Here is a 22,657-nt window from a genome sequence, read left to right on the forward strand (position 1 = left end):
TTAATTGGTAATCTGTGACCTATGGATATAATGGGTCCTTTTTGAGCACAAATATGAAACATCCCCCACTCACAATATGAACATCATTGTGCGTCATGTGTGATCACTGCACATAAAAAAGAGCAGTCCTCTGTGTGTTTTCCAGCTGACCTGGATCTAATTATATCCACTACACTCAGGCAGATAGCCGCCAATCAAAAACAAAATTGACTACAGAGATGTACAATAGAGAAAAATAATATAATTGTGTATCAAATTAAACAAATTGGACTGACTTGCACTGTTTTTCATTGGGCTGGAAGCAGTGCTCTTTAACTCTTTGAGTATGATTCTTCTTTGTCTTTCAGGTCTTTCTTTGAGCAGACAAAGAGATTAGGGAAGGTATAAAGCGTTGTGTCATTTGCCATCGCCCCTGCTCTCTTCATGCTGTGACCGAATGGCCTGCGGGAGGTAACCACTTAAAGCCAGTCCGTGAGTCTCTTGGCATCTCCTAACATGTCTGCTGACCTTTCCTTGTTTTGTTTTTTTTCTTCAGACGGTCAGGACCCAACCTGAAAAGGGGGGGAAAGAGGTTCACAAAGCTAGTGGGTCAGTGGGGCTTCTTTATGGATTCAAGGGAAGATGAAAGGTTCCCCAATGGAAAAAATATTTTCTTTGGGGGAAAAAAATCTAGATTTTAGATATTTGCTGAATTAGCATCAAGATTAACAAACTCCTTTTAATATGTATCAATGGTATTATTGGGGGTTCCCAGAAGACATTTGACTTTGATCAATAAATTCAATTCTCTCATCCTATATTCTTACTCTGTGACCTATAGGGGAATCGGAGGAGTGGGGTGGGAAGGGGGGAAGGTTTTTTTTTATTTTAATAAGACCTTTGAGGTAAACACAAATAGACGACTTCCCATAGACATCATCTCCTGTCAGAAGAGATGACCCACAATAAGTGAATCAGGAAATAGATGGCTAATAACAAAGAAGCGGACGGATGGTTGTACAATGCCAATGTGAGACATCAGGAAAGAGCTAACAAGACCACACAGATTAATTAGAAGCATCATTAATGAGGAAGTGATTTGATAAGAGTTTTGGGGGCACAGGAGGGTTATTGTTCCTCAGAAACACAAGGGAAATAACCCGAGGATGGGAAGTGACCCACATTTGGGAAGAGGAAAGATGGGGGCACAACCCCCCATTTGAAAAGACACCCCCACACCTCCCCCTGGGCGGCCTGGTGATTGGTTCATTACCCATAGTAAACACATCTACTACCCCCTACCCTGGTACACACATACACACACACATATAAACACACCCTGCCCCCCTTCCAGTCTGATCATCCTGCCCTGGTGAAGACCAATGGCCAGATTCCATGACACATAACTCCACACTTTCCATCTGCAGGAATTCAGTGTGCAGGATGGAGAGAATATTCTTTGATTTGATTTTATCAAACAAGGAAACACATATCTCTGCAGCTAATAAAACAAACAACGTATACATTTTTTTCCCCCTTGAATATATTCTTTTACACATAAAAAAAAGGTTAAAGATTTTTTTTTCTTTGGTCTGTCAAACAATATAATCAAACGTATTATTATTGCAAATATCATCCATAAAATATGATATGTAACATACACCATTATATGAAAAGGTATAACTGAACATACATAACTCAACATGTTGTCAAGCTTATCCATCCATTTGGTCTGGGACCGCCCAATTACACAAGATAAACCAATAAAAATTTTGGATGTGAGCTCAATTTAACAGGACGTTTGACTCCACAAGTTTCTTTTTGTAGACTTTAACATAAAATGACGATATAATTTCAGTGTCATGTTAAGTCTTATGTTTGGAATACATGCATATATATCAAACTTTTTTTTTTTAAGTAATAGGTCTGTGTTGGATGTGTGATGTATTTATTTACTTCATTAAAAAAAAGAGGAGGATGTGTCAGATACATTTGAAGTCATGAACATCCTTGGGCTAATGTGTTATCTGATCTTGGATGTTTTCCTGCCTCGTGTTAGCAGACAGGTGTACTGTATACCTGCAGGCTGTTTGACACCCCACACTAAGGTGGTCTACTTTCACTTCAGATCAACACCATGAGCTGTATTCATTTGGACACATGCAGGGGTGGGGGTTGCACTGTTAGAATGTATGTATTTCAAGTTGTTCTTTGGGGCTGCCTCCTGCCAGCTCTAAATGGAAAGACCTCCCTTGACGTGCTGCACTTTCATACTGCCCTCCAGGGATCTGGATGAACAATCTCTGAAGGTTAAAGTTTTGGCTGTGTTGCATACTAGATGATTCACCTTTACCATCTGATGTCTGTGCCTCTCTTGCTCTCTAGTGGCTGTCACTCCTGGTTACTGCTGCTTTGCTGGGTGGCTGGTCATTGTCCTGAGGCGGCAGTTCTCCTGGCAGCTGCGCTCAGATGGAAGACAGGACTGACATGCTGCCGTTAGGTCTGCTGTGGAGCTCTGCAATTGGTTTAAAAGGAAACAAAAGAATATATCACACAGCGTCGAGAGGAATGTGTACTGTGATATATCAAAGAGAAGACAGATAATAAAAACAATATACAAAAGGTAAAAACATGATTTAAATGATGCAATCTCATACTGTTTATACACACGGGCACATCCAACACAATTGGTAACTGGAGATTATATTATATATGTTAGTGGTGAAATGTGATGCTAGAGAAGCAAATACATTACCATGTATGCATCAATAAAGAACATAAAAGTAGCTATTTCTAGGTCTATGGTATATTTCTCTACCTGGCCTTTGTAAACCCATCCTCAGAGCACCTCTGTCTCTGCCTTGGTCTTTGGCGCCCCCAGGTGTCCACAGAAGGGACCACGTAATTAAACTTCATCACGGATGATTTAATCAATATGTGATGTGATTAAATGAAATATATGATGTGTGCTTTTATTTTGTATTTGATGTTAAAACGTGGGACAGCTGCCATGGCTGAGAAGACATTTATATCTTCACTTCAGCAAGATTATTATTCATATCAATCATATTTAACACTCAGGATAACCTCGGGATAATATAGTTAAATTGAACGTCCTGCATATTATGTAGTTTTAGATCATTTAACAGTCAAACTTAAATAGCATAAAGTGAATTAAGTTCAGTTTGATGAGAGTTATTTATCAATATTTTATATTTCTTCCTTAGATAGCCCACAACTGTACCACAATTAACTCATCCAAACATGTGTAGTTCCTCTCATTTTATTCATTAGTAAGGTTTAGTGAAAGCTCTGAAATTTGGTGGATATGTAATAAGATATTAAAATATTTTTTGTTCAAGTCTTATCAGTGCGTTTTATTCTAAAGTTAACTAAAGGTTAAGGTTAAGTAAGACATATCAAAGCACAGAGTAAATGACTACTGGAGACAGAGGACTGGATCAAAAAGAGTTTTGTAGTTGAACGCATCATTCAGGGGTCACACCTGTCCGTGACCACTGAACGCACCGCGGTCACGTGACAAAGAAAACCGCCTGCACTTGCTCGGAGGAGCGAAAAGATCATTTTCATTGAGACATTAAAGATGGACAGAGGAGACAACTCCAACGCCGTGGTGTGCAACTTATGTGGGGAGGCATTTACTCTGCCTGGTAGGACATTTACATCCCGTTTCTTCCGTTATATCGTGTTTTTACCGTGTTTTACCTCAGCTTAACGAAGCTTGTCTGCTAGGTAGCTAACTTTAACATGCAGGTGTGTTGGCAGCTCCTTAAAAGTTTTATAATTATCTGAACTCAAGGCCCGAGCGTGTTAAATACAACTAATTATATAAAATTAATGATTTTCCAAAGTCTTAAAAGGTTATTAATTCTGCTGGGACGAAATCAGCTTAGTTAGCTAACCTGCACCGAACCGAAGGAGGGCGCAAAACGTCGCGCCAACCGGATGGTAAAAGTGTTTTACTGATAAATACTTTAGTTCATCGCATAAAGACTGAGTGCAAGAATAAATTAGGCGTCAACTGTATTTTATTTTTTAAGCAGAATATTCTCTCAAATTTCATTAATCAGCTGTCAGTTCCAGGTGTTTCGGTTTAAGGTGCGACCTTGTTAACCGGCGACCGTTAGCCGAGTACATGTGGTTGTCGTAGTTAGGATAGCTGCTGAAAACAATGTGATACGATGTGTAGCTGTCATCGTCAGTGTCTCTTTTTTTAGAGTTACAATGTCAACAAAAAGTACCAGTTTATCTTTGGTGTCGTGTATCAACAACAGTCGACGCATTCGATGGTCTTCAGTTAACACGGTCGCTTGTTAGACCGTAACACCGGCTATCCCGTTACCTCTGGTGGCATTCCCAACAGGGCGGAAATTTCTGGGAATTATCTGAAAATTGGCGGTAATTTAAACAAACGGCATCATATCCAAAATATAAACATTTTGTTTTGTCATAAAAAAACAAAAAAACATGACTTTATTGATTAAAATAATGTAATCCACGAGCTCAAGTGTGTGGCTTCATTAGCCTCGTGCTATGGGCTCGAAGGTGTCATCATCTGCGCACGTGACGGGAGGCATGTAGGCCGCGTGGCCACAATTGTCCCGCAGTAAGTGCACGTGACTGAGGAATAGCAGATATTCAAATGTTACTTCAATGAAATCTGGTTGTTTTAGTCAAGATCATGCTAAAATATATTCCCCCCAACTATATTTAAGTTCTCTGTTAAGGGACAACCTTCAATTTTCTATATTTCCTGGGTTATTCCCATAAATTCCCGTTAATTCCTATGAAAAGTTTCCAACTTTGAAAATCCCTAATTATTATTGCTGTAACTAGTAGTGATAATTGTCACAAGTTTTCTGTCAGCCCCCCAAAAAAACATATTTCTTATTTTAATATAAGGAAACCAAGAGCGTGGTGCAGATTAGTTTTTGTTGTTGAAACGTGTAATTCACATGTGAAACAATTTTTGTAATGAAATGAATTATTCTGCATTAATACGATTAGTGTTTGTGTAACACACCTGTAGTTTTATCAAGTGTTGAGGGGGTCGACCTAAATCCTGAAAAATCGTTTGCTGTTCGTGCCGTCATCTTGTTTTCATGGTTTACGCTGACACTGCATCGTTCCTGATTATCTCTATTGTGCCTTTTTTTTTCTTTTCTTTTTTTCCCAGAGGATGAAGCTGATGGTAACCTCCCTCGTGTGCTTTCATGTGGCCACATCTACTGCACAACTTGCCTGCTGTCCATTCAGTATGACAGCGTCATTCGATGTCCAGAGTGTGAGGTGAAATGTACAGCTCGTCTAACCTTTGCAGCCTGAGAGACAGAGTGACATAACTGACAAACATCGACCAAAGCAAATTTAAGTTTCCCCCTAAGGGTTTAGTTCATTTAGAGTTGTTTTTAATAGTCACACAAAGATATACTATAAATTCTGGCACTTATAAATCATTATTGTTATGAGAGTTGTCAAAAGTATTGATCATTTGAAAACAATGATTTTTTTTGTTAATTATGCATTAGATACTATCAAAATGACCACAGTTAAAAAGAAAACACATCTCCACACCGAATAATGCCATCTGTGTCCTAGTGAACAATGTACACCTCGCTCTCCCCTTGCCCTACAGTCTACTAACAACACACAGAGAGGCATTACCTGGTATTATACACGGCGTTTATTTTACAAACACAGAGCACGCAAAGCAACAAACATCCACCAACACACCCGGTGTATGGCGATATCTTTCAGTATCAAGTTGGTTTCAATCATCTATGTTGTTAAAAACAAGCCTGCTAACACACCTTACCTACTGCTTAAAACAACATCAAGGGTTAAAATAGTCCAAAATGAGAGAGAGAAACAGAGATAGACGGGGCAAGCAGATGTGTGCTGTTCCAGAGAGAGGTGTGTGGAAAAGACAAGAAAAAGCTAATTGAGCAGATTAAAGCAGTTTGTGAGTAAACATTAAAATAAATAAGAATTAAATGCTGAAATTAAATAACATGAATAAAAAGTAATAAACGTAATCATAACATTCAAACAGCAAAATCAAATAATATAATAAGATAAAAATAAAACCCTCCAATCTTTTGTCACTTTCAGTGATAGTATAGACCTTTCTCACAGTGGCCATTGTGACATGAAGTCACAGTTGTGACCAATCATACTAACTGAGCTTTCGTTAGGGCTGGGCTATACGGCCTAAAAATAAAATCTCAGATTTTTTCACACATCTGATTTACGATTTTTCTTCCCCCCTTTAAAAACTAGAAACGACAAGGAAATCATTCAAATAAGCTTTGTTTTTATTTGTCGCAAAAAAATATGAATTTCATGAAATTATGAATTTTCCTATTGTGCAAACCCAACTTTCACCAATCTTTACTTAAAAAAATGAATTAAATTGATTAAATAAGGACGAATTTCCCTATTGGGATTAATAAATCACATGAAATATTTTTCGCAGACCCCCGTCCTACCCCATTTTCTCTTTAATATTCTGTTTGCTGAGAGCCACTTGTTAATGGCCGCCGGCACCAGAGGTGGCTGTTTTAATCAATTACACACTCAAGTTTGAACGCCACTCAGATCATTGGGATTAATAAAGTGCAAATATAACTTTCACCAAACATCACTTTTTGTAAAATAAAAGGTAGCTCTTAAAAAAAATGTATTGTAATCCTGAAGAAAGACACATTTTGTAAAACAAAATCAATCGTGCTATTTGCATGCTAAATAACAAAATCTAACAAAAACAAAGTTTTCGTGTGTACTGTTGTATGGACGGGGCAGGGCAACTTCAGCAAATGAGCAGTACGCAGCTATTCTAGTCAGTGTATCAAACACCACTGGCTCCACCGTGGTCCGTTTCAGGAATGGCCCAGAAGCGCCTCTCCGTGTTGAATATGCATCTGTTCTATTTTTGATGTTTGGCATGAGCAGCCTACGTCAATTTACACAAGACCACCTTGAGTAGGCGGAAACCAGACACAGACAAAGCAAAGAGAATCCGGTGGATTTATTAAAATAAAATACTCTGTGCAAACTGACGGTCGTCAAAACAGACAAAAGTGAAACTAATTAACTGCGTAGCATATTTAGACATGTAGAAGTGCATGATTAGAAGAACATACACTGGGAAAATGGCCAAAGTAGTATCATTGGCAATGCCTGTAGGAACAGATCACAGTGGGGCTAGCATGAAGGGCTGTGGTACTGGCATGCTTTAGCAGCCTTATGCATCACACACCTGCCTGTTGTACCAGGCTGATGATCTTCTAACTGTGCATTATAGGCATGCCTTGTTGTACCGTGCACTTGCTGGCCACCTTTTTTTTTTAATCTTGCCTTTCCTGTGGACTTTCTCATTTGCATGAAGTTCAATGGTCAGAAATGAATGACAAAACAAAGGTCCCGTTCTGCAGGTTGAGTTCACTGTTCCTGAAGGTGGGGTGTATGGGCTGCAAGAAGAAAGCAGAATCATCGGCCTCATGTACACTGCTAAAATGAACAAGATAAGAAGGTAAATGCAGTTCTGAACATTGACACACAATACTAATGCACGTGCAGTTAAACAAATGCCTCCTTCATGTGTAATTAGAGAATCCGTCTTTACGTTGATAATGACTTTGCTCTTGTAATCCCCTAAAGGTGTGAACGATTAAAGACTTACAGAAGGAAAACGTTCCCACCATCCCCAGACATGAATGCCAATAAAGGGGATATGCAGCAGGTATGTGTGGGTAATCACTGGGATTGTAAATTGGCACATCAGCCGCTACTGTAGATGTTTCATGAATGAATGAATTTGATAGTTGGCACACAACACAGTGCCAATAACTCTATTCCCTGTGACATGGAAAAGTGTAAATTGAGTCCTGTGTGTTGGGAGTGAGAAGTGAACAACTTTTAGTACATCAGGGTTTTGATCACAGATGATAGTTCAACAGGGAGATGGATTGCTACATAGCTCTTCAACTTTTCTGTAGTTATGTGTTGTGTTAATCCAAAGCGTGGGCGTAGGGCGAACGTGAATGATTGATATTAAAATGGTTAAAAATCTAGGAATGTTTTTTTTTCAGCCAGCTGATCTTAAGAAGATCAAGAAGACTGTGGATGAGGCGTTATGCCGAGGAGCAGAAAACCTTGCCCAGCTGGAACACATCTACAAGGTGAAAGCTGCACTAGATCCATAGAAGTGCACACCTTGGAGAAAACGATTGTAACACTGTATATATTATAGCAGGAATGAGATGTTCCATGTCTGCGTTTCATCTGTGCAGACTCTGACAACTGGACTGGCGGAACAAGTGAAGAGAGAGAGAGCTCGGCTGGAGATGGAGCTCAAGCAAGCTGCAGACAAAGCTGTACATGCTGTTCAAAAGTGGTATGGATATAAACTGTCAAGATCTATTTATATATTAAAAGCTTTATTGTGAGATCCTGTGTTCTTTTTTCACAGTAATTCTATATCTGTAAAGCAAGATTTATCTTGATGCCTGTAACTTAATTGTCAATAGGAAGGATGTGCAGTTGAAGCAGCTGTCAAAACTGGAGGCACAATTCTCCACCACTCAGGTCGTTGTCTGTTGTGTTCGGGAGAGGATTAAGGCCCTGAAGATTTCCATGCAGATGGCCAAAGAAATCTGTCGTGTCCCCTTTCTGGAGCAGCACTGCACCCTCGACAAGGTGTGAAATGTAATGAGCACGGTCTGGTACTATAGAACTACCACTAGATAAATGCTTTCCAATTATTTCCCCGTTTAAAAAAAGGTCTTTGAAAATGGTTTAAAATACAGTGCTGCTCGATGACAGGTTCTGAAGACGTTGCAGGCTCCTGTGGATAGCCGGTCCTTTGATATGAAATGCACAAATATGGATTCTGGAATGAGGTTTGTAACTTTAAGCACTTTAATGTTTGCAGACACAAAAACTACAAAAAAATAGACATTTCAAATAATCACGTACTTACCACTGTTCATTTTGAAGTTGGATATTTGGTGTTTGTGTGTGTGTGTGTGTGTTGTAGCTGTGTTTTCCAGTCAGAAGGCCTGAAGCAGAGTCTATCATTGTCTCTGAAGATGGAAGAAGGCAACCAAAAGCAGTTAGTCCTTCAATTTCTCATTTGTATTGATTTTTTTTTTTCTTTTTCCTGCACAGGAATTAAAAACCTCAGTGTTCTACCTTGGAGAAGTAAATTTTAGTAAACAGTGTGATATGTCAACATATTAAGTTACATACTCTTCTTTCATATGGCTCTGAGTTCATGTGGCATCTGTGTTTTGAAAATAAGTCCTTTTGCTGTTCCTTTGTAACTTGTTCGAGTTTCTACCCAATGGCCACTCCCGCAGATGCTCCCCGTGGCGAGCAGAGAGCAAGAACAGCAACTGTACCCCACCCAAACCTAGGTGCGCCAACACACGAAAACAGGCCCAGAAGAGCCCCGCATCTCACAGTTTGTCATCGGAGAGCTCGTCTCCAAGCCCAAAACCTCGTCACAGGTTCAGAATCTCTCAGCACAACGCGACCTCAAACCTCCAAACCCCAGACGTAATTGTTGAGCACTTAGAGGAAAGTCAAAAACACGGTGTGTGTGCCTTTGTCACATGTTCTTGTTAGATCCAGTTAAATCCAATCTGGCTAAATGTTTTGTGTCTTTCTGCAGCTCTTCCACCCACTGGTCCTGAGCTGGCTAATGGCAGAGGGAGAATCAACAGGAGGAGGAGATGTCAGGTGTTTGACAAGAGCAGAAGTGGTAAGGCAAATCTGTCTGTGGCATCATGTCACGCAACATGAGCCAGCAGAAACTTAACTAACTTTTCTCCGCTGTGACCCAATCTTCCTACTTTTCTCATCGTTTTTCTCTCGTCACTCAAATCCTCTTACTCCCTCCCCCCGCCTGTCCTCCCTCTCATTCTCATAGTCACTCAGTGGGTGGTGGTAGCCCACATTGTGAATCCAAATCAGTTCTACGTCCACTATGTGACCGAGAAGAAGGAAAACGAGACGCTGTCTAGGAAGATCAACCAGTTCTGCTACAAAGATGGTTCTCACTTCACCGCCAGTGACACTGTGGAGACTGGTGTGTCTGTGTGTGTGTGTCTGTGTTTTAACTGTTGAGCAAAGTAGACACAAGTTTATGGTTTAGGCAGTGCTACACCTGAACACAGATCCATTAGTTTGTTAGCTGCTGCTGGCTTTATGTATGAATTGGTTTATTCATTAAGGAATAATTTTCCATGATAGAGACAGAGGTGTACAGCAGCAATAAAATAATAACTGGAGATATGACTAACGGTAGTAGTATTGATGATCACAATAATAGTGTATGTACTGGACGTCAAGCAGGATGCCAGCAGCAGGCTCGACTAACTGCTGATCTAGATGTAGCCACGATCCACGAGAACCTGCCAGATGAGAAAGTACAAACATTTCTGGGGAAGAAGCTAAGCATGTGATTCATCCTTTACTTTACCGCTCCTCTGCAGGCTCAGTGGTCTTTGTCAAGTGGACCGATGGGCTCTGGTGCCGAGCCAATGTGCTTCAAATGGTGGAGATCGGATGTGTGGAGGATGTGAAAGCCTGCCCAGTTGACCAGCTCGCCAGCATCCAAGTCTACTTCCTTGACTATGGCCTCACCAAAAGCCTCATCATACAGAAGTACACACACACAAATGGACATAAAGTATACATCTTAGTGGTTCCCACATGTTACAAAAGGAAGCTGCGACATCACGACCTACTCGGCAAAATCAATGGCAGCCTTTCAAGTGTTGCCATTTTGTTCTTCCAAAATTAGCTTTTTCTTTCTTTTTTTTAATTTAATGTCTTTCAAGTCCTGTAGATCCCTGCAGAGTCTACATGTTTTTATGACCGTATCATCCAGAGCAGGACTGTTTGGCTTCACTGATGTGGGATCATTAAAGTCTATCTGAAGTTGTTGAAATATATCAACAAATAATCTCAGTATGGCCTCAGTTTTAAAACATTATTCCACCAATATATTTAAACTAGGGCTGTCAATCGATTCAAAAAAATTAACTAATTAATCGCAAAAATTTCTGTAATTAATCGCGATTAATTTATCAATAAATGTATCAATAAATTAAATGCATTTTTCTGAGACTGAAGCTTATAATGAATATGTATTTATGTAAAATGATCAAATTAATGTAGAATAAACACAGAAGGTATATTTAAATTCATTCATTTTATTGGCTTAAGGTGCACATATGCACAGTGCAAATAGAAAAAAGCCAGAATGAGGAAATATACTGACGAGTGCCACACTCCTGTAGTGTAGACTGGCGAGGTCCCGTGGAGGTAGTTTCAGCAGGGTGTTTTACTTTGAGGTGATATGTTAAAGTTGTGTTACTTCTGTGGAATTTAAATTCGGCTGTACAAACTGTGCAAATTGCCTTGTTTTTGTCCAAAGAGACGTCGGGCAACTTTTTAAAATGAAATGTTCCCCCTAGAAGTCCGTCCTTATCCATCTTTCCGCCATAGACTCTCCTTTAGTTAGGATAGATCATAGACATATACATAGACACCGCACTGAGCAGGTTGGTCCCTTGCTGCGATATGTTAACACGTCCGCCATATTGGATGTGGCAGATCTGCCTGAAACTAATACAAGCAGAGCCGGTTTTAGCTATGGGCAATGTGGGCAACCGCCCAGGGCGCAGTCTCCGTGAGGGCTTTAAGTTATACACCCATTCACACACACACTAATATATCTGGGAAACAAAGCTCTACTTTGCCACATCCAAAATGGCGGCGACGTACGATTCAGTGCTCAAAAAGGTTATGGGTCAGCCGCCACCAGAAGTAAACAAAACCGCGTTAATTGCGTTAATTTTTTTTAACGCGTTGTTTAAAATTAATCAAAAAATTAACGCGTTAATTTTGACAGCACTAATTTAAACGTAGCTTCTTCTTCGTCTGTTTCATTGATGTAGTGTCACAGTACGTGCAGTATATATTCTTAACTGTTGCGTTGTAACTTTCTTGATTGTGAAGCATGTTTCTCATTTATTCAGTAGAACATTGTACAAAGTTATTCTGTCACATCCTCCACTCTTCTCTGACACCTTTTCCAGTGACGAGGCGACCACTGAGTCCTCTCTGAAGGCTGTGAATAACCACCTGAGGAAGGTGACTGAGGCGATGAACATGGAGCTGGGTCACTTTGTCCCTCAGGCCATCAGATGTTCCCTCAAAGACCTCGTCCCATATGACCTGGTAAGACTACTGAGATGCTTGTGTGACATGTCGATTTGCATAACTTGTGTTTGTGTCACAATGAAGATGTGCTATGGAAGTTTATGCTGCAAAGGTGCAGCTGTTTTTCGACCCAACAATATGGTGCTCTGTACACTATGCACATTGGAAAGGGCTTATCACGGCTGTACAACTGCTATACACACGCTGTCAAGACAGTACGGACTTCATGTCCCCACCAAGCAGCAACCTCTGGTTCTGGGGAATAAAGTCAATGTGGAATTGCTAAAAACTAATTCCTTGAGCAGCTGCTTGAGACGGGCTCCAGGAATGGGTCAAGGGTCCTGATCACATCATTCTTGTGCCAATAATGACAGTAGAGTTCACCTTGTCATGTAATGTTGCTTAATTAGGCTAATTTTATAAATATGCCACTATTATCATTACTCTATTGTTTTCTCTGTGTGTGTGTGTGTGTGTGTGTGTGTTCAGACAAAGGGTTGGAGTGAAGAGGCTCGGGCTGAATTCCACAACGTCGTTGGCTCAGCAGCAGTGGAGATGAGGCTTCTAGGTCAGGATGGAGACTCTTTATTGGTGGACCTGAGGAAAGCCCCCATGAACCAATCCAGTGACGTGCCCATCTCTGTCAGAGAGTACCTCGTTTTCATTGAAGTGGCCAGGTACACATGTGCAGACTACCAGGAAAGATGATCAGCAAATGTAGAATGATCTTGCATCTATCTCTACATATGTAATTGAACAGAGGAAAGAGTTGAATGGGATTGAATAGATTCAAAATATGAATCTGACTTTCTGAATATTTAACCCTACTACCTTTGCTCTTCCAAAAAGGTTTTATTCTCCAGTGACGTTGGGCAGAAAGCCCCTGCTGTACTACCCCCCTGTCTATCCCAAGATCAACACAGAGGTCGATGTTGTGGTGTCGCACATCAATAACCCTGCTGACTTCTTCATCCAGCTGGTACTAACTGTTCAAACAAGTAAATGCTTAGACAGCATGGTATTTTCAGACAAGGCTCAGATTCCTGTGTTAGAAAGAGAAATGGCAGCTTTAGTTTAGTATTTTAAGAAATCTCGTTTGACTTTGTCTGCCCCACCAGGTTCATAACATGGAGTCCTTGTTGCTCTCAGCTAAGCTCCAGGAGTGTTACAGTGCAACAGAGACCGGAGGAGATCACCTCAGAGTCTACTGCCCTGTGATGGGACAGGCCTATGTTGCCCGCTATGATGACAAGTGGTACAGAGCTCAGGTCATAGGTGAGGACCAGTTTGAATAAATCTCTCTTATCAGTGGCCATTGCTTATTAAATGTAAGTGTTTGACCTCTTTAGGTGTAAGCGATGATAGTATTGCACAGCCCATTGCCAGCAAGGTTGTGAGCTTTCACTCTTGGCTGTTAGAGTTACCATATTTATTTGTGAAAATATTTATTTGTAATTACGTAATTTATTTCACATCTTGAACTCGTGTGTGTGTTTGTGTAGGGCATCCAGGGGGCAGAGAAGTGGAGGTGTATTATGTGGACTTTGGCAATAAGAACATCTTGTCAGTCAGTGACTTGAGAATGATCAAAGATGAGTTCTTTGCTCTTCCTTCAATGGTGAGAACGTATTATATTTTTGCATTTACACACATTGTCTAATATCAGGTTACACTTTAAAAATACGTCGTGGAAAACAAAAGTCTGTTTACATTACATAACGCTAAAATATTTACATTCCATTTACTTCTATTTATATACTACATTCCTGAGGAGTGCTGGATCAAGTCAACAGAGTGTCTCTACTGCTGTCTAGGCAATCCACTGCTGTTTGTCTGACGTGATTCCTCTGGATGGAGAGAGCTGGAGTGATGCCTGCACCAAAAGACTCATCAGCCTGGTTTACCAGAAACTTGTCACTATTGTGGCTACAGGTACTGACCACGGGAGGATGGGGCACTCACTTGTCACCAATCATCCAAGTTGGGTTGGTGTAGGGTTGGTGTGTTTATCACCATCTCTTGTTCCTCTCCAGAAACCGTCCCTAAGACCAAGCCTCTGCCAATCAAACTGTTTGAGAGCATCCTGGACAGGCCTCTGTCCAATATTGCTGAACTCCTGGTCAAAGAGGGACTGGCCTGCTTCAAAAGGGGGTGAGACTTGTTGTCTTCTATATATATTGCTGACATGAAGAGACAAATAAGATGTATTCCAAGAAATTGGTAGTACAAGTTTAGTGGGTATTATTAAAGAATTATTAAAGATTTTTTTTCTGTTACACTCCACCTCTCACAATCACAAACTTGTACATTTTCTCCATATTACCTTCTCTCGCTCACCTACCTTCCTTCCTTCCTTCCTTCCTTCTTTCTTTCCTTTCTTTCTGCAGACTTAAGTCTAAGGATGCCTCGCTCCCTGGTGATGAGTCTGCCGTATGGGACCCTCCACTTGAGCATAGTTTGGCCACAGGCGATGCTGATGCCCCTGACCAAAAGATCACTGGAGAGCAGGGCGAGGAGCTGCTGGATGTACAGCCTCTGCTGAAGCTCCAGACACAGCTCAAGGACCTGAAAGTCAAAGTCAGTCACGTCAACTCACCGAGCAGCTTCTACGTCCAGCTCCTTCAGTACAACTCTCAGCTTAAAAGGTCAGCAGAAAAAACACAATTAAAAAATCCTGTTCTGTAGAATACATAGTATTTACTATAAATATTACATAATTTGTTGCCTGAACAATGAACTTTTTCCAGCTACATAAATCCACCTGAAACGATCAAATCCAAGTCCTGCCAGTCACATGATGCAGTGTCGGTGCTGTGATTATATCATGCTGTGTCTTTCAGGGTGTGTGAGCTGGTGAAGAAGGAGTGTGCGCTTACGGAGCCCCAAGATGTGGCGTGGAAGGCTGACATGTACTGTGCTGCTCACATGAACGGAGTTTGGGAGAGAGGACAGATCAGCTCTGACGTCACATCCAGCGACATCGCAGAGGTATTCCCAGAGAGCAGACTGAAAGTAGTGTTGGACCTCTGTACAGGAAGTTGATATTTGTCTCCTTGTTTAATGAAAACAAGAGACGCTGGATTAGATGTCGTTAGTCTAAACCATTCATTAAGCATTATTGTGGTTTAATCTTAAATTAATTGATCATGGTGACTGTGTCTCTCTGTTCCTGGTACCAGTTGATGCGCTGTGACCATGGCAACACGGTGAAGCTGCATGTCTGCAATCTGCGGACGCTGCCGTCCTCGTTGATGGGCTCTCTGGCACTGGAGTGCACTCTTAGCGGCATCAGGTGTCTCTCTCTCACACACACACACACACACACACACACACACACACACACACACACACAGTTTAGAGCTAGACCCCACCGGGGAGGTCGATGTCATGTCTCAGATTTGGTCATTTTTCCTGGTTTATGTGCTTCTACTATGAGTAAGTAGGCTATGTAGTTAAATCTTTTACCTTTTCTCTGTTTTTACGATCAGAAGTTTGTACACAGTGTTTTGATTTTTTTTTTTTTTTTTTTAAATGGACTGGATTGTGTATGCCATTTCCAGCCAGCTTGATCTGTTCTGTGAATAAAACATTTGCATTCTCAGCAGACCACGTTTAGGACGTTTCTGAAATGCGCTGCAGCTCTTCTGGTGGGGTTACAAATATTGACCAGAATGACCGCGATCAGCTCCGAACTGCACTTACCCAGCAGTTACACCTACTGTATGTAGTCATACGCTAAGACACATACAGTACGTATCCAGCCAAAAAATGTGTGTATTTGAACATTAGACAATGATGTTTTACATCATAAGATCAAACTATTCTCATTATCTCAAAGGAATCCAATGGAAATGCCCGACATGGAGCTGGAATTTGAATTACAGTTGTTAATCTGTTCATGAACTTCACGGTGGTTGAGGAGGTTTTTTTCCTCACCTTGACCCTCCGGACTCTCCATTGTCTATTTCAGGCCAGCAGGAGGCCGATCCACCTGGACGGCTACAGCCTGTGATTTATTCTCCCACTACTTGACCGGAGCCTCAGCTGTCATGACTGTCAAGGTCTTTCCTTTCCTCATGCCATCACGCTCCATTTCTTTCTTTATGTCCTTTTGTTCACATTTCCTCTTACTACATACTTATTATTGTTGGTAGTAGTAGTAGTAGTAGTAGTAGTAGTAGTAGTAGTAGTAGAATAGAATAGAATGCCTTTATTGTCATTATACAAGTACAATGAGATTACAAGCCCCCCATAGTGTGCACACATAAATAAACAAGTAGAGACATGCACAACAAAACCACCACAACAACTACCACTATACCACTATATATATATATATATACCACTATAGCAAAAACTACTAAGTACAAGAATTAGGTAAAGTTTGGTCTTTGTCTCCACTATGCACCTCTTTTCTTTGTTTCTGTAATGACCTGTTTTCAGCATCTCTCTCTCTCTCTTGTCTAGAAGTTGACAGATGAGCGTCCAGTGCCCGTCACACTGTTTTGCTCCAACAGGACGGGACAGTTTGTCAGCATTGCAGACTTTTTAACCAGTGAGGGCCTCGCCCTCAGGGAACGAAAACCAAGGTGTGTGTGTGCGTGCGCCACATATATGGACGCGTGTGATTTATTATTTACAGGTCTTGAATAATGTAAGCCACATATTTTTTCCTTCTTTCTCCACTATTGTTGTAACTGCTTTTGCAGTCACATGGGACTCATTTGTGTGATATTTTTTTATCCATGTCATTACATTTTTAAGAGTGCATTGTGCTCAGTTTTTTAAATTTAAGCCGATGTCTAATGTTAGTGATCACCATGTTTCTGTCTGGTTGCAGAAATGCTGACGTTCATGACCCCAAAGAAAGTGATGCACAGTCTCCAGCGAGGGCGACACAGACTGAATGCTCTGACGACGGCAACACTCACCCATCTCCCTTTCTTAAACCTACACCTTCTCCGTCCTCACACACGCCTCCAAAACCAGCCCCCCGCACCATCATGTCTGCTGAGAAGGTGATAGCGCGTACACACACATGCTGTCTTGGCAAGAAACCATTTTGATTAACTTCAGTTCTGCACAAAAAATACATAAAATAAACAGCGAGTCAAACATTCAGCTGAGTTCAGAACAATATTCAGTGTGTGCAGCAGCTAAAGAAAGCCCAGATGCTGTGATACCTAATGAATTGTCTAGAATTCTCAGATGAGCTTACTTTCAAGACGATCCACTGTCATTTCACCAGATTTTTTATGATTATGTTTCTATAGGTTTATCATGGCTCAGCACTGTTTTGTCCTTGAAAGCTGACATGTGATAGACATCCTGAAGATATTTCTTTTAGAATCTAGTGAATATAACTAATTGCACAAAGTCAAATATGGAGTAACAGTATGTGAACGTCTGTTGCCGTATGTTTGTCCAGGTGACGACTAAGTTGTACCAGCCCCCTGAGCTGCCGTGCCCCGGTCACATCCAGATAAGTGTGTCTGCCATCAGAGAGGACGGTCTCATTTACGGCAGAACAGAGAATGCAGGTGCACATTTGTTTTCATATTCATTCAAGAAATAGAAATTTGACTGACAGACAGACATAATCTGTCTGTCAGTCAGACAGTCGAGGAACAAAAGCAACAACCACACGTTTAGGTGTGATGTATGTGTGTGTCAGAGTGTCAGCTGGAGCAGCTCAGAGAGAGGATTCACCAGAGCATAAAGACATTACCCAGACCTAAGTCTTACACCTGGAAGTCAGTCCTGGGCTGCGCCGTCATTGGACCTGATATGTTGTGGTATCGAGGACAGCTGCTGGAGGTGCTGGGAGGACACGTTAAGGTCAGGAAGACACACACACACACAAAAACCTTTCCTTGAGAAGACTTTTCATGAACCATATAAACATTCAACCACCACTAACAGTTAACCACCACAGACAAATTTTGTCATTATTATTTATCAAATTATTTGTCATCTTGAGGACTGTTAAAGAGAACCCAGTATGTTCTTGGGTGCACAGTGGGTGGCTCCTGTTAAAGTTTGGCAGTTACTGAAGCCAAACTTTGTCTGGCTCCAAATGGCTGTAGAGGAGGTTTTCCCAGCTCGTGGTTCAGAAGTAGTTTAGCCGACCTCATTGACAGTCAGCACACAAACTCTGTTACCTTTGTCTACTTCCATTGCTCTGTGTACGACGGCACAACAGAAAGAAGTGCAGTGATTCAACTGACAAAATTGTCTCATGGTCAGATTTGAATAAACAAGTTTTCTGTCCTCTTTTACATCATGTTCAAAGTAACGTATAACCTGTGTAACACCTCAGTGTAACCACTGACATCCATCCGTACCAAACCTTTCACAGACATGACATGTTTCTAACCAAAAAACAAATTTGTGTGTGTGCGTGTGTGTGTCACCAGGTACAGTACGTGGACTATGGCCTGGTGGAGAACATCCCAGTGGTCCATGTGTACCCCATACTGCTGTGTGAAGACGTTCCTCAGCTCTGCATGCCCTTCCAGCTGCACAACGTCAACCCTGTGAGTCTCAGTGTGTCCACTGTCTGCAAAGATACTGATATTCTCTAAGTATTACAAAATATTTATATAATCTTTTTTATTTTTTTTATTTTAAATTATTCATTATATTTTTTAATTCATCACTATTCATTTTTTCAAATTAAAAAAATACTTTAGATTTAGTTACGGAAACGTGAGCTTACAAAGTTAACAGAGACTTGCTCAACATGGCTGATGCATGATAATGAAACACATCCAGCCGTTCTGCTGCCACATGGCATCGCATTCACATGCTATGTTTTGAACCTCAACAGGAAATACAAATATTTAATAAACATGATTCACAAATTTAACAGTATTCGAATGGAATACAATTATCAAGCTGATTGTTGTACTGCATGAGTTCAGACCAAAGAGGAAATGGTGCTGAGGCGAGCAGAGTGAAACATCATAAATGTGATGAGTCTGTCCAATCAGAACCACGCGCAAGGAAGAGCACAGAACTCCACTGAAGAAAAGTGTCTCTGTCAGAGGATAAACGAGCATTACCATGAGCTGTGAAAGCAGACGGTACACGCAATGAAATATTATCGTTGTGAACGTTTTATTGAATGACGCAGCTGATTTCTCTGCGTTCACAGTAAACCCTCTTCATGTGTTCACCTCATCTCTTCTCTCGTTTCACATTTCTGTCCGTCTCCTCAGGTTGGTGGTAAGTGGCAACAGGATGCAGTTGCCATGCTGAGGGAGATGTTGCTGAACCGCAGTGTGGACATAGACATCATGGTAGAATTCCCTGAAACACACTGCATTGTTGTTTTACTACTGCCCACAGCAGCCAATATTGGTTTGAGTAATCAACTTGAATAATGAAGTTGTGTGTGTGTGTGTTGTAGGAGCTGCCGACTGACCCAAGGGGACCCCTCACAGTTGAGCTCTTCCTGGACGGGCTGAGCCTCAGCCAGATCCTGTGTCACCACGAACACGCCACCATAGACCAGACTGTATCAACACCAAAGGTGGGTGGGTGTGTGTGTGGGTGGGTGTGTGTTTCTCATGAAGCAGTTCTGCCACACTTTACTGCGTTTCTCTGCAGAGACTGATGACGCCAGCCTCCCTGGATGACTGGGACATCGACACCGAGGTATTATAGCTGCAACGAAAAAAATGCTTGTGTTTTCTGTTCAGATCATAGAAACTACAGTTTGTGAAGTCCTCTGGTTTGTCCTCCACGATTGCTGTCTGTTTGTTTAAAAAAAGGCGAGGCATGAGCGGCGCATGTAACACTCACCGTGGAAAAAGACCTCTCACTGCAAACACCGCAATCCTGTCTGATCGAGGCCGAAGCAGACAGGAGCTGACACTCAGAACAATAAAAACCTGTGAAGCTCGATTACGCTTGTTTTGTTCCCAACAAAGTGTGGAGTCTTATCTTTACCAGATATTGCAGGATGAGTTCAAGTAAGGTTGATGCAGATGCTCCGTCTCCAGGGTCTGGAGGGCCCACAGGAGCCGTTGCTGGGACCCTTCATCTACCCAGACCTGCCACAGGAGGGAGAGCACTTTCCAGTCAGGGTCAAGCACCTGTTGACCCCCACCGAGGTAGCTACTGACCACTGCGATAATATTATGATGAATGAAAATGTCCAAGAATACACAAGGCGAGCTGATAGTAAATCCATTTGCCAAGATGAATGTTCATGTGCATGCTGCAGTTGTTCCTGTGGCCTCAGAGGGAGGGAGTGGCTGATGCGGAGGTGGATGGAGAGACTCTGGATGAGGCACTAAGCAGAATCAATGCGAACATCGACAGTCTGCCACAACTCAACAGCTTCTCTTGTGGTGACATCAGTTCACTGCTGTTTCCAGGTGCTGATCTCTGCACCCATCGCAGCAGTCCGTCGCGTTAATGTGAACATGTAGCTGACAGATCATGTGACTTGTGGTTTGCAGGCGGTCCGTGTCTGGCAGAGTACAGTGATGGGAATTACTACCGGGCCAAGCTGATAAGGTTCATCAGTGCGGAGCCGATCATGGTCCTGGTCCAACATGTGGACTTTGGCTCTGACGACACTCTGCCCATCACCAAGTATGAATTGACACACTGCAGGAGTCCAGCTCATTCAAATAACGGACTGAAGAGTCCACATCATGCTAGCAGCTGCTTTATGTTTGTGGTAATTGTTATCAGTAGTTACTGTGCCTTATCTGTGGGTGCTGTGGATACGCTGATGTGTTGTCACTTCCTGTCAGGCTGCGTGAGATGCCGGCCGAGCTGCTGCGATTTCCATCACGGGCGCTCAAAGTCAAAGTCGCCGGCTTTAAGGCTCCGAGTGTCAGGAACAGGCAGGAAGACATGCTGCCCTACAGCCCTGAGTGGAGCGTAAAGGCCACAATGGAGATGATCGACCTGTTAAACGGCAGAATCGAAGCCACTGTTGTGGTAACGACAATATGACTGTTTAAAATAAAGAGCCGTCAAAACGTTTCAAAGAGCGATTGCATCAGTTTAACATTTGGTCTCACAGACGCTCGTCACAGCATGAGACATGGCTTGTTTTTAGTGACCTATGCGGCCTTCTTGTTGTGTGTTCAGGCCCGGGAACCAGAGCTCACAGTGGTGCTGTACAATGAGGATGGAGAGCTGGTCCATCTGCCTCTGGTGAGCAGCGGACTGGCCGAGCTCGAGTGAAGCGGAGCAGAGACGACCACCTCGACCCGCAGGGTACAGTTCATGCAAGTTGAGCTTCATTCCAATACCATAAAAACACACATTCAGTAATAACAGACATCAGTGTTATAGAGTGCTAATCGATTATGTAATTCATAATATAGATGCAACTCCAGTAGTGTAGTTTGACATATTTGACCTGCTTTTAATTCTTCATCTCGTCCTTTTCCAGGTTGACACGTCGACTTCCTGTTTTATGAACATTTCAATTTCCTTGACTGCTGTTTTTAGTTTTGACATGTTGCAGTAGTCTTTACGTTAACTGTTCCTGTAGAGCGGTGATTTACTTCAAGTTTGGCTGTTTTGTGTTGGCATTAGCTGTGCTGATAGAGCACTTTGTTTTCCAGTCATGTGACTTGTGAAGGTTCAGATTAAAGTCTTCAGTGCCGTCTCACCTCTGTTTCCTTTCTCTGAACACTTGAAGTTCTCCTCAATCCTAAAACATCCTGCTGCAGAGTTACACCTTAACTAGAGTTGCACGATACCCACGATACTCCGCGGTGCCAAATCGTAATGGTTCCTACAATACTAAAAATTCTACACGACGGTACTACCGTGGATTACTGTACTACTCTGCTCAGCTCTCCTCCCGGCTTCTCACTGCATGCTTCTCCCTTGTAAACAAACCAACATGGCAACTACTGCAACCAAACTACACAGCTGCTGAATGATTGGCTGTTTGCCTGTTGCTGGTGATGTCCAACGATATGATGAGCTGGGTCCGCCTGTCCGTTAGCTGATTGGCTGTTTGTGCATTTCTGCTGGCAAGTACGAACTCCATGAAGACAGAAGTTGTCTCGCCCAGACGCATCACAACACGAGACAACACACTCACCATGGCAGAAGCACCGGGCCCGTGCAGAGTCTGCTGTGGCGTCAGTGGCACTCACATTTGTTTCAGTCTAATTCTTACTTCACCAGTATTATATTTATCATGCACCAAACAACATTCTAAGTAACTAATAAGTATAATAACTAAGTATTAATAACTTGTACAAATACATTGCTGTTCATAAAAATAATAAAAGGCTGCAGTATCGCGATAATACCCGGAACTGTGATACTTTGTCTGGTATAGTATCGTGGTTACTCATTTTGGTATCGTGACAACTCTAACCTCAACAACTATCAAATCAAATATTGATGTGCTCAGATTTCTGTTTAAAATAAGTTCACATTT

General features: G+C 41.8%; 1 protein-coding gene and 1 long non-coding RNA gene across 6 annotated transcripts; one reads left to right on the top strand and one right to left on the bottom strand.

Annotated features, from left to right (window-relative positions):
- Window positions 1–297: 297 nt before the first annotated feature.
- On the bottom strand, window positions 298–4,004 carry LOC113748240 (uncharacterized). Its single transcript, XR_003464197.1, has 3 exons — window positions 3,903–4,004; window positions 2,327–2,494; window positions 298–551 (listed from the first exon to the last, which is right to left on the bottom strand). It is a non-coding gene; the product is annotated as an uncharacterized LOC113748240 (long non-coding RNA).
- rnf17 (ring finger protein 17) lies at window positions 3,487–21,871 on the top strand. 5 transcript variants are annotated; one of them, XM_027291313.1, is made up of 38 exons: window positions 3,487–3,650; window positions 5,177–5,289; window positions 7,434–7,531; window positions 7,660–7,741; window positions 8,091–8,180; window positions 8,292–8,395; window positions 8,529–8,697; window positions 8,824–8,900; window positions 9,038–9,112; window positions 9,360–9,595; window positions 9,674–9,763; window positions 9,932–10,090; window positions 10,497–10,668; window positions 12,108–12,249; window positions 12,721–12,908; window positions 13,081–13,210; window positions 13,350–13,506; window positions 13,734–13,849; window positions 14,046–14,163; window positions 14,265–14,382; window positions 14,619–14,876; window positions 15,072–15,219; window positions 15,411–15,523; window positions 16,202–16,292; window positions 16,699–16,820; window positions 17,072–17,249; window positions 17,660–17,771; window positions 17,906–18,069; window positions 18,648–18,767; window positions 19,452–19,532; window positions 19,643–19,765; window positions 19,843–19,890; window positions 20,238–20,348; window positions 20,462–20,615; window positions 20,700–20,835; window positions 21,000–21,189; window positions 21,343–21,486; window positions 21,650–21,871. In XM_027291313.1, the coding sequence occupies exons 1-37, from the start codon at window positions 3,584–3,586 to the stop codon at window positions 21,436–21,438; spliced, it is 4,746 nt and encodes a 1,581-aa protein (XP_027147114.1). In that variant the 5' UTR covers window positions 3,487–3,583; the 3' UTR covers window positions 21,439–21,486; window positions 21,650–21,871. The 5 variants fall into 5 exon arrangements, with proteins under 5 accessions (XP_027147114.1, XP_027147113.1, XP_019131943.2 ...); XM_027291312.1 differs by having other exon boundaries at window positions 21,343–21,482; XM_019276398.2 differs by having other exon boundaries at window positions 21,343–21,471.
- The last annotated feature ends 786 nt before the right edge of the window (window positions 21,872–22,657 follow it).

Source organism: Larimichthys crocea, chromosome XVIII, assembly GCF_000972845.2.
Source record: "Larimichthys crocea isolate SSNF chromosome XVIII, L_crocea_2.0, whole genome shotgun sequence".
Lineage (NCBI taxonomy): Eukaryota > Metazoa > Chordata > Actinopteri > Sciaenidae > Larimichthys > Larimichthys crocea.